Here is a 10,704-nt window from a genome sequence, read left to right as displayed (position 1 = left end):
GGCGGTTCCCGCGCCGCTGAGCCCCCCAAGCAAGGAGCAAGCGCCCTGGCGTGGCCCGGCCCCCGCGACAGGGGAGGAGGCGGAGGAGCGGCACTAGCAGCTTGAGGAGCGGCGCGCCCTGCCAGGGCTAGAGGCAGGCGCGCGAGGCAGGCGCCACCGTCTCAGCAGGGAGCGGGGGCTGCCCCGGGTGCGGGTGAGTGGCGCGGCTACAGGCCACGGCGGACTGAGGGTCGCGGGACACGGGGAAAACAGCGGGAGAGTCTGGAGGGGGCAGAATTTCGGCCCAAGACGTCTCGTGGTGGGCCAGGCGCGCCGCGGAGGAGCGGGCAACCTACACCTCCAGGCAGACGGGAAGACCGGGGAAGGAGCAGCCAGACGCCAGGCGTGAGGCCCAGTTGCGGCAGGGCAGCGGGAGCCGTGGGGCACAAGAGTGGGAAGCCCAGGACCCTCGACCGCAGCCGCCCACGCGGAGAGGGAGCCACGCCAGAGCACCCGCGGAGGCCCGAGCCCGGCGGGGCGCGGGAACAGGGGCGCCCCCGTGCGGAGCTGCCGGGCCGGCTGGCACGGCGGCCGGTGCCATGCTCAAGCCCAAGGACCTGTGCCCCCGAGCGGGTACACGCACCTTCCTGGAGGCCATGCAGGCGGGCAAAGTGCACCTGGCCCGCTTCGTGCTGGATGCACTGGACCGAAGCATCATCGATTGCCGCGCGGAGCAGGGCCGCACCCCGCTCATGGTAGCCGTGGGGCTGCCGGACCCCGCGCTGCGCGCGCGCTTCGTGCGACTACTGCTGGAGCAGGGTGCGGCCGTGAACCTGCGGGACGAGCGCGGCCGCACAGCGCTCAGCTTGGCGTGCGAGCGTGGCCACCTGGACGCTGTGCAGCTGTTGGTGCAGTTCAGCGGCGACCCCGAGGCGGCCGACTCGGCAGGCAATAGCCCAGTGATGTGGGCGGCGGCGTGCGGCCATGGGGCGGTGCTCGAGTTCCTAGTGCGCTCTTTCCGCCGCCTGGGCCTGCGTCTCGACCGCACTAACCGCGCGGGCCTTACAGCGCTGCAGCTGGCCGCCGCCCGCGGCCACGGAACCTGCGTGCAGGCCCTCACCGGGCCCTGGGGCCGCGCAGCCGCGGCCGCCGCGGCCCGAGGCTCCAACTCCGACAGTCCCCCCGGCCGCCCGGCTCCCGCGCCCAGCCCCGAGCGCCGACGACCGAGCCCCCGCCGCCTACCGCGGCCTCTCTTGGCGCGCTTTGCGCGAGCGGCTGGCGGAGGCCATGGTCACGGCGGCGAGGCTGGCTCGGCGGGCAAGAGCTCGGGCCGGCACCGGGCGCAGGGGAGCGAGCGGCCCGAGCTGGGCCGGAGCATGAGTCTGGCTCTGGGCGCTGTGACCGAGGAGGAGGCGGCTCGACTGCGGGCGGGAGCCCTGATGGCCCGACCACACTCTCCCCAGTCTTCGGCGGCCGGGCGATGGCGTTCGCATGAGGTGCTGGAGGGAGCGCCTCCGACCTTAGCACAAGCCCCCATCGGCCTTAGCCCCCACCCCGAGGGCGGCCCCGGCTCCGGCCGCTTGGGTTTGCGCCGACGCTCCACAGCTCCAGACATCCCCAGCTTGGTCGGGGAGGCACCAGGGCCCGAGAGCCGCCCGGAGATTGAGGCCAACGCTGTGCCGCACTCCATGCCTGGGTCCCAGCCTTGGCAGGCAGGCACCGAGGCCGTGATGTTGCACGCTCAGCGGTAAACAGCGACGAGGACGAGCCCTGCATCTGCCTGTCTCTGCTCCATTGGGATTTCCTTTCTCCCAGGTCCTCACTTCCTGGCAGTTTCCCCACTGCCAAGATGAGCGGCCTTCTCTCTGAAAGGGACCCCTATTATTTCTTTTTGTGTGTGTGCTTGTTGGTATTTTTGGTATTCCCTGCCCAAGTCTCACCTTCCCTACAGGGGAGGAGTAGAAGACTGTTCCTTGGGCTATAGCCTTCCAGGAAGATGCCCCACCCCCCTTGACCTAAGGCTCAGTCCTGAGTCTGGCTCCTGCCTGGTCTTTCCATCGCCAGGTTTCCCCATACCCAGGCAGCCAGGCACGAAGAGTGGACCTATACAAGGATCTAGCCACCCCCCCACCCCTCACCCCCACCCAGTGATGCTGACAGTAATGCCACCCATGACCTCAGTTTCCCATCCCTTTAAGTGCTGGAGACTGGGGGCACCCAGATGGACCTCAGAGACTTTCTGGACTAGGGATGATTAGGAAAGAATCTAGAGATTAATTTTTTCTGGGGAGAAACTCCTGCCTCAAGACAATGAAAGCCTATTTTGGAAGTGGCAGAGCCCCAGTGTTGAATGCTTGCCTCTTGAACCAGCTTCTGGGTAATTCCAGTTCCCTCGACCTCTTCTCCAGGCCCCCCCAGAATTCAACTTCATTGACAATGTGTGGTCATTGCCACAGCCTACCCAGCCCATCCGGGCTCAGCTACATTTGAGTTCCATCTTTGAGGTCTCACCGTCATGGCCCAGCCTTATTCCCTCTCACTCGCAGAGGCCTGAACTGGCAAGGACTCCAGCACTTCCCGCCCCCACCGCCTCCCAGCCTCACCATCCCACACGTGGGTGCTCCTGCAGGGTGCAACGGTTAGGAAGGTTTTGCTTAATTGTATTTCTTCCAGTCCTCAAAGAGCTCGTGTATTGAGTCTTTGTATATGAAGCAGAAAGCAGCAGGTTTGATCCGAGGCTTAAGAACCTGACAATGTCTCTTTAAATAGAAGCTCGGCGAGGGGGATAATTGACTGAAGTGTTTGCCACGTTAAACGGTGGCGCGCGGGAGTCGGAAGCCCACACGAGCCGCAGGCCCGGGTTTAAATTACATCAAACTCCGGCGAGAGCTGGGAGGGGGCTGTTAAACGACTCCTGCCTCTCGCTGGGCTGTTAATGGAAGGCTGGGCGGATGATGGATGCTAAGGTCGAGACCAAGGACCCCTGCCTCTGCCCCAGCGCGTGGGACGCAGGCCCGGCCCCGCTTTATTACTGGGCAGATTAGTGAGTCAGAGGCGACCGCAGAGAGGTGGTTAAAGGCCCTTTCACGGCTTGGCCCTCGGTCCCTCCTTCCCCTCCCTAGTGAGGGGGAGACTAAGCGGACCTGGCGAATCGCCTGCCCTAGGACCCTGCGGAAGCGCTGGCACGTGTATCTGTGCTAGGTGGCGGCAGGTGGGGCTCTTTTGTGAACCCCGAAGGTTGAGCGTGCACCCCTTTATTCACCTGTAGAGGAGTCTTTTCAAGACGTCGATCTATTCACTTTTCGCTTTTGCAGAATGGAAGGTTTCTCACCAGTAACTCTAAAGGAACTATTCAGAGAGAGAATGACCTGTGCCAAGAAACTGGATCCGGGGGTGAGGGGTGGGTGATCAGGGGCGGGTGTTGTGGAGGTAGATAGCCTGCATCTCCCCAATCCTCCCACCTTTTCAGGCCGGTGAGGCCGCTAGGGCCCCTACACTGGATGTGATCTCTGGTGCCCCCTGGTGGCAGCACTGCGCTCTCCTCGCTGCGCCCTGGCTCGGAGTTGGGGACTTCTGGTTTTATTTGGGATCACTGCTGTGTACTTCTCCCTCCGTGTGCTTACTCATGGAATCCTCAAACTCTTGTAGTGTATTAAATCCTGATACTTGAAGTCATTTCACAGCAATGAAAAAAATTGCATTTGGGGTAGCAGGAGCCCAGATCCTTCACTAAAGACCCCAAGATCTTCCAAGTTAAGGCTGTGTCTTGAGAGGCCCTGCTGTCTTCTGAAAAACTGAAGCTCCCAACCCCTCCCTTATGATTTCTGAGCCTTGGGACCTATGATTATGCACTGTTTTCTTCTGATGAGCTTCAGTCTTGTATTGGGGGTGTTTTGCCCTCCCCCAACTCCTTTCTCCACAAACATCTGCCTCCCTTTAGTCCCACTGTCTGAGTAGTGGGTAAACAATACAGAAGCTCCTAAAAATCCGGGGGTTGGGGAGGACTGGGGTGGGACCGGGTTAATTGGGCACCTCAAGTGCAAACTCCCCTTTTTCTGATCCTTGCTTGCTCATTTATCCCCTTTCCAACTGTGTTTAATTTTCATGAAGTTTCTAATGGTGTAAAAATACAAGTATTTTGGCTTCTTCAAAACACCATGAGGTCTGGGTTGCACGTTGTGTTGAAGGTATTGTATCTTTCAAGTGTCACTGACAGGGGCTTTCTGGCTGAAAGTCAGCTTGGGCCCACTTTATTGGGTAAACAACCACAAGGGCTGCTCTGTGCGGAGCTGCCAAGGGCTGGGTGGTTGAAAGTGATGTTTCTACAAAACCACAGCCAATCTTTCCTCTCTGAACTGAATTGTGTGTCTGACTGAGTTGCTGTTCTTGCAGATTTCTTACCAGGCCCAGCTCTGTGCAGAACTTAAACGTTTCACCACATTCACTCTCCTGAACTTCCTCTCATTGTCAGCCCCAAGGGTGTCGGGGCTGGGGTCCTCTCTCAGTCTCTCCACTTTAGAAAAGACCTTCTCAACATTTTGCTTTTTCAACTCTTGTTGCTTTGTCGTTGTGAAGAGTTACCCATGCCACTGGAGTCCGGTACTCTAGGGTCAGACTCAGAACTGGTCTGTGTGAGGCAGAAGGACGTGCACATACGCTCTTGGAACGACACTGTGTGGTGGAAAGACTGTTAGAACTCAGAAGAAGAGTTAATAAATCCAGTATTATTCAGTTGCAAGAACTGGCCTCTCTTTGCCGTACCAGCCACTCCTGACTGTGGGCTCCCTTTGGAGAGGTGGAAGGGTACACATGCCTCCATCTCTGCCCATCCCACGGTGGCTCCCTCCAGAAGGTAAGACTCGGGTGCTGCTTCTGACCGAGCTGGTGGGACTGGGGCCCTCGGACTAGGGCAGCTATTCAGGCATGAATGCTGTGGAGAGCGGGAGATGATCTGCATGGCTCCTTGCTCCTGGTTAAGAGGTCTCAGTGAGCCCTGGGGTAGGGGGAGGACGAGCTCTCAGGAAGTAAGTACTGGAATCAGGGTCAGAGCCAGAAGTTTCGAGATAATTTTATCCACCCACCCCACTCCCCGGACTAGAACCCAGGTTTCTTGATTTCCAGCCACTGCACTGCTCTTTCAGTACTCCTCAGTCTCGCTCAGTTCTGAGAACCAAAGCAGTTCCAGGCTCCTTCCTAGGGACAGCTTGAGGAGAGTGGCCTTTGACTTTTCAGGGAGTGAGAAGCAAACAGGGTAAGGGAGAAGCTGCTGCAGAAGGTGGTCATTAGCCCTGGTGGCTGCCCCCAGGGCCCATGAGTGCCAGTAAGCAAGACGCCGGCCCTGGCTTTCCTGGCTGGGCTCTTCCCCCCTGGAAAGGAGCCTATTTCTCAGCTCTTTCAGCCCCACGGTTACTTCACTCCTGGTTTCCGTCATTCTCTGCCCATAACCGCCAGGGAGTTGGGTTTTCTGTGGACTCAGTGGCCACTGGAAAGCTCGCGTTGGGGAGCAGGGGGTCCCACTAGACACCCACTACAGAGTGTCCAGCTCAAAGACAGCTTGGCTGCACTCCCAGAGACCATAGGAACCCCAGAGATTTTAACACTCAGTTTAATTTAAAACAGGCACAAGTGCAAACAATTCACAAAAGTTTCTAGGGAAGATGCTTTTGTTTTTAAAACTCTGACTCTTAAAAAAAGTCCTTGCAATTTTTAAAATTTTTTTTTTGCCCCGAAGCAGGCCACTAGGGAGCAGAGGAATCTAAAAATATGATCTGGATAGGGTCCGGACACCTGGAGTTCTTCCCTGGGCTTCCCTGTCTCACAACAGCCCTGAAGGTAGGGAGGGAAGGAGGACAAGGACACAGGTGCCTGAGGAGCAGATGACTTGCACAAATGGGGTACCCATTCCCTTGACATGATAGAACCCTAGGAGCTGGTTCACCTCCCCCAGACCAGGATTTTGAAAAGAAAGAGTCCCTGATGTCCTGGTTATTGAGATGAAGCTCATGGGTAAAACAAAGTTTGTTTCCTCGTCCTTGGATTCTTTCTTTTTTTTTTTTTGTATGTGCCCCTAGCGGGAACCGAACCCAGGACTCTCTGGTCCACAGGCCCACGCTCCAACCGCTGAGCCAAATCGGCCAGGGCTGTCCTTGGATTCTTGGGCTCTCATACTCCATAGTACAGGAGAAACTTGGAAACCTGCCTGGCCCGTGGGATTCATTCGCCTCCGTTCAGACCTCTTCACTGGTCAGGCAGAGACACGGGACTTAAGGGGTGGGAAGCCAGACCAAGAAAGCAGGTCCCTCAGAGCAGAGCTCAGTGGGAAAGAGGATGAGGAAGCCTTACTAAAGGGGCCAGGCTGACGGGGTGACCTTTCTCCACCTACACACTCACACACGCACACGCACACGCACATGCATCCTGTAAAGTGGCACCACCTTTACTACCAATCCCGTTATTTCTCTTTCACCCAGAAAATGCCCCAGCCTCTCCCATGGCCTACAAGTGGGCTGTTCACCGTTCGGGGCAGGCTGTGCATGAGCGCTGTGTGCCGGCAGGGCAGCTGCAGGTGGGCTGTGCCTTCAGGAAGTTGGACACAAGGGAAGAAAATGGATTCAGGTCATAAAAGCCTTCCCTGTGGCCCTCTTGAGACAGCAGGGTTTGGAATTGGAGCTGGGAACAGCAAGTATCCTGGAGAGGACAGGCACTCTGCCCCCGGGCGGCCTGGGATGCTAGTGTACGACTGCCTTTAAAAACCGGCAGCAGCCTTTTCTGCTGTGTTGGCTGTAAGGGCCAGAAATGCTGGTCTCTGTGTTTCTTAGAAATATCCCTGTGCAAATAACAAAGGGTCATCCTGTAAAAGGGGTCTCTATCATCCCAAAGACAATTGGGGACTCTCTTGGGGGGAGAAAGACAAAGGGGCAGGTCCGGCCTGGCCCAGTGGGCTGGGGGGCAGGAGGGTGTGGGTGGGGCTTCACATTCAATCTTTGGAGAGAATACTGAGAGAATGAGGCAGGCAGGCCCTGCCAGCAAGCCGGTTGCCCAGTGTCCCCTGCCTCTGGGCACAGGTGGCAGGTGCACTCGGGGTGGGCTCAGCAGGTGGAGGTCTGCTTGTGATAGAGCTGGATTAGGGGCACCAGGCACTCAGGGAGCCCTGTCTGCAGCAGGAAGGGATGGTCCAGGAGCTCCCGGGCCGTGGCTCTCTCCTGGGGGTCCCGAACCAGCATCCGTTCCAGGAAGTCTCGCAGCACTGGGGAAACCTGTGGAGACAGGGCAGTGAGAGGAAGCTACAATTTGCAGTCATTTTGGGGTGACCCCTATACCTGACCCCACCAGAGGGGTCTTAAATTCCTAAATTCTCTCTTTTCTTACTTCCTGCTTCCTCCCAGGTTTAGCACTTCTGGGATTATTGGGTAGGTAAAGAAAGTCAGCATCAGTCCAAGAAAAGTGGCCAATTCATCTCCAGGGGGTGGAATTAGGGTCCCCAGAGTGCTGGGGGAGACCATTCCACACCCTGTTCCTCTGGGCTCTCTCAGCATTCAGATTCTATGGAAAGGGGCATGGGACTGGTATCAGTGATGCAGTCCTGGGTTTATCCCTGAACTCCAGCAAGTTGCAATTTTCTCTAGACCTCAGTTTTCTCATCTGCAAAATGGGCTAATGTGCTTGCTCTGCTTGCCACATAGGGCTTTAGTGAGGATAAAAAAGAAATCAGGGATGAAGAAATGTTTTTGAAAAATAGAAAAGAACAAAGTGGGTCCTGAAAAGAAAGATTTCTTTGTTGCTCTAAGCTTTCGAGTCTAAGTCAAGGGCTTATCTTGATCTTGGCTCATTTTGAACCAATATCTTGGGGTGAGGTAAGTCTTGGGTTGTTACAGAAGTTTCCCTCCTCTGGGGAATTAGTCAACTGGAAGTCTGCTAATCTTGGGGTCAGCTATCTGCTAATCTTGGGGTCAGCAGTGGTCTCCAAGGACCAGCTGTCTCAGAGGTATTTCCAGCCTGTCCTCCCACCCAGCTGTGTTGCCATTTAGGGACTGGGCGGCAGCCCTCTGGAGCATTTCTCACTCTGACCACCAGATGGCGATGCCATTTTGCAGCCCTGTGTTGACCTGGCCACCAGCCGGGTAGCCACAAGTAAAGCCTGCTGGTTTGGATGGATTTGGTAGAAAAGGTTACACATGCGTGTGCGTGCGCGCACACACACACACACACGTTTTAAGGGGAAAACTGTGGCTCAAGTGTGGTCAGGATGTGCCGTGATGGAAGACAAGCCGATTCACTGCGATAGACGGGAACACTGTGCCATGGTATGGCTCCCCTGACAGATGGGGTTGAGGGGTTCCTGCCCAGCTTCTCTAGATTCCTGTCCAGAACATCTGGGGTTCCTGGCAGCTTTGCCTTCCCTCCCCTCGGGCTCCCGTGAATTGCTTACAGGTGGAAACTCCCCAGAGTGACCGTGGAGTCTGTGTACAGGTGTGGCTCCAGGCCTGGGTGCAGGTTTCGTGTGGAGAAAGCGGTGCCTTTTCCAGGAGTCCAGACCCTCAGGCTGGGCTCTGGTCCTCTACGCCTCAGGAAGAGGTCTGTGGGGTCACACCTTATGCACCAACTGACCTTGTGAGAATTTTTCAGCTTGGGTGGGGAGCTGTCCCGGAGCCTCTTCATGGCTTGCACTGGGGAGTCACTGAAGTAGGGGGGCTCCCCGTCCACCATCTCAATCACCATGATGCCCAGAGACCAGATATCCACCTGTAGGAGGAGAATGTCTCTGACTCACTGGCCAGAGTCTGGCCCCTCGGTAGCAGCGTGCTGCAGGGGGAGGGGAGCAGCTGGTCCCAGTTCTCCTTAGGGAGTTGGCCTCCTTCCGGGCCACCTGCCCTATGGGTAGTTACTTCCTACCTGAGTAACTCTGACTAGGGACACAGGTGTCAGCCACTCTGAGAAACGCTATCACACGTGAGGAAGCCTGGCCATACCTCTTGCCCTTGAGCTGGGAACAAGCATTTTTAGGACCAGTTTGTGGCATCAATGTCACAGGGAAGAGTAGACTCATCCAAGAAGGGACAGTGGGCAGTGGGGTAGGGTACTGACTAAATGGGAACCTGAGAACCAGGGCTGCTTTAGGTGGGAGGGGCCCAAAGTGGAAAAGTTGTGTGTTCCAAGCCTCTTCGGAGGACCGGGAGATGGAGGGAGGTTACCTCAGTGGCATACAGAGACCTGGAGATCACTTCCGGAGCCATCCAGTAGGGCGTTCCCACCAGGGACTTCCTCTTAGGGACGTCTTTGCTGATCTGAGCACAGAATCCGAAGTCGGACAGTTTCACCTGGGGTTGGAGTAAGAGGGAAAGGGGGAGTGGTGAACCGAGAGGAGGCGCCATGCTGGAAGCATGGAAGTGGGGGGCGTGGGTGTGCCAGGGTGGGGAGGGTCCTACCCTGCCATCAAGGGTCAGCAGGATGGAGTCGCTCTTGATGTCCCGGTGTATGACACCCTGGGCATGCAGGTACGCCAGGGCCTGCAGCACGGCCTCACACACTGTGGCGATCTGCTCCTCATTCAGCCTGGACAGGGAGGGCAGGGCCACCATCAGAAGAGAATGTGAGCTTTGGCTGGGAGAGTAGGTGCCCCTGGTACCAGGCCCCACAGCTCCTGGGCAGTGTGTGTGGGAGCCCAGTTAGGACAGAGCCCTGGTGGACAGAGCCCACCTTGTCCTCCCACTCCCCGGAGGCCCGTGGGTCTATTAACCCAAACAGGGGGCACTCCCCCAAGTCTGCTGGCCCAAGGCTGCCTGATACTCCTGCCAGGGCAATGGGGGGGCAGCTAGCACTGGGGACCCACCCAGCCCTCCAGCTGCCCACCTGACTTGGGAGATGATGTCCGTGAGGGCCCCGCCCTGCAGGAACTCCATAAGCACCCACAGCTCCTCGCCCACCAGGTAGCTCTTGTACATCTCCACCACGTTGAAGTGCTGGTAGTCCCGCATGATCACCACCTGGGGGCAGGTGGGGATGCCTGAGTGCCGGGCAGACTCCACTGCCCTGCTCGCACCTGCCCCGCCTGGCTTGGTGCTCACTGCCCATCCCAGACGCCCACCGCCATCCACCCTCTCCTCCCACCTCATTAAAGAGCAGCTCCCTGCGCTGCTGCTTCCTGAGGTCCATCATCTTGACAGCCACCTGACGGCCCGAGTGCTTCTCCCGGGCGAGGCAGACAATGCCCGTGGAGCCCTCGCCGATCTTCACGTAGCTGTCCAGCAGCAGCCGGGGGTCGCCCTGGTCCACCACCATCCTGAGTGCAGCCTTGAACTGCTCGTGTGTCACGATGCCCGCGTCCTCACCAGCCAGGGCCCCCTTGGCTACCGTGGGGTCCTGGGGCAGGTACAGGTTGCTGGTGCTGATCTGGGCGTGCCGGGTGCGGGGGGAGCCAGCGGGGGAAGACCGGCCTGGAGGAGGGCCGGCGGCTGGGGCTGTGCGGAGGGACTTCTGGGGGCTGCTGGTATCTGAGGTGGTCAGAGGGCTGAAGGTCCCCATGGGCTGGTCTGAGGGCAAGGACTGGGCCTTGGACACCAGGCTTGTAGGGTTGTCTTTCTGTGGTGGTCGGAACGAGGAGTTGGGCTGCAGGAAAAAGGAAAGAGAAGAAAGGGGTTTGGCTGTGGGAATGTTTGGAGCAAACTTCTCAGAGGCGGGAGGCGGCTGCTAGGACCCTGGACATGGGCAGGGTTAGGCAGGGCATCA

The 10,704-nt window shown here is 57.9% G+C and overlaps 2 protein-coding genes across 2 annotated transcripts in view; one reads left to right on the top strand and one right to left on the bottom strand.

Annotated features, from left to right (window-relative positions):
* Positions 1 to 578: 578 nt before the first annotated feature.
* On the top strand, positions 579 to 1,730 carry ANKRD63 (ankyrin repeat domain 63). Its single transcript, XM_036251791.1, has one exon. The coding sequence runs from the start codon at positions 579 to 581 to the stop codon at positions 1,728 to 1,730; it is 1,152 nt and encodes a 383-aa protein (XP_036107684.1).
* A 4,408-nt stretch (positions 1,731 to 6,138) lies between these two features.
* Positions 6,139 to 10,704, bottom strand: part of PAK6 (p21 (RAC1) activated kinase 6) — a 34,159-nt gene continuing 29,593 nt past the window's right edge. The window contains exons 5-10 of the mRNA XM_036271823.1: positions 10,087 to 10,584; positions 9,829 to 9,962; positions 9,405 to 9,531; positions 9,171 to 9,296; positions 8,587 to 8,721; positions 6,139 to 7,235 (exon numbers count right to left, since the gene is read on the bottom strand). Of these exons, the coding sequence (XP_036127716.1) occupies positions 7,068 to 7,235; positions 8,587 to 8,721; positions 9,171 to 9,296; positions 9,405 to 9,531; positions 9,829 to 9,962; positions 10,087 to 10,584 (1,188 nt within the window). The 3' untranslated portion in view covers positions 6,139 to 7,067. The remainder of the gene's footprint in view (positions 7,236 to 8,586; positions 8,722 to 9,170; positions 9,297 to 9,404; positions 9,532 to 9,828; positions 9,963 to 10,086; positions 10,585 to 10,704) is intronic.

Source organism: Molossus molossus, unplaced genomic scaffold (assembly GCF_014108415.1).
Source record: "Molossus molossus isolate mMolMol1 unplaced genomic scaffold, mMolMol1.p scaffold_m16_p_1, whole genome shotgun sequence".
NCBI classification, from domain to species: domain Eukaryota; kingdom Metazoa; phylum Chordata; class Mammalia; order Chiroptera; family Molossidae; genus Molossus; species Molossus molossus.
This window is presented reverse-complemented; position numbering and strand designations above follow the sequence as displayed.

Bases quoted from the DNA above. Each gene is read 5' to 3' on its own strand.
- ANKRD63 (XM_036251791.1), top strand. From the start codon at position 579: ATGCTCAAGCCCAAGGACCTGTGCCCCCGAGCGGGTACACGCACCTTC.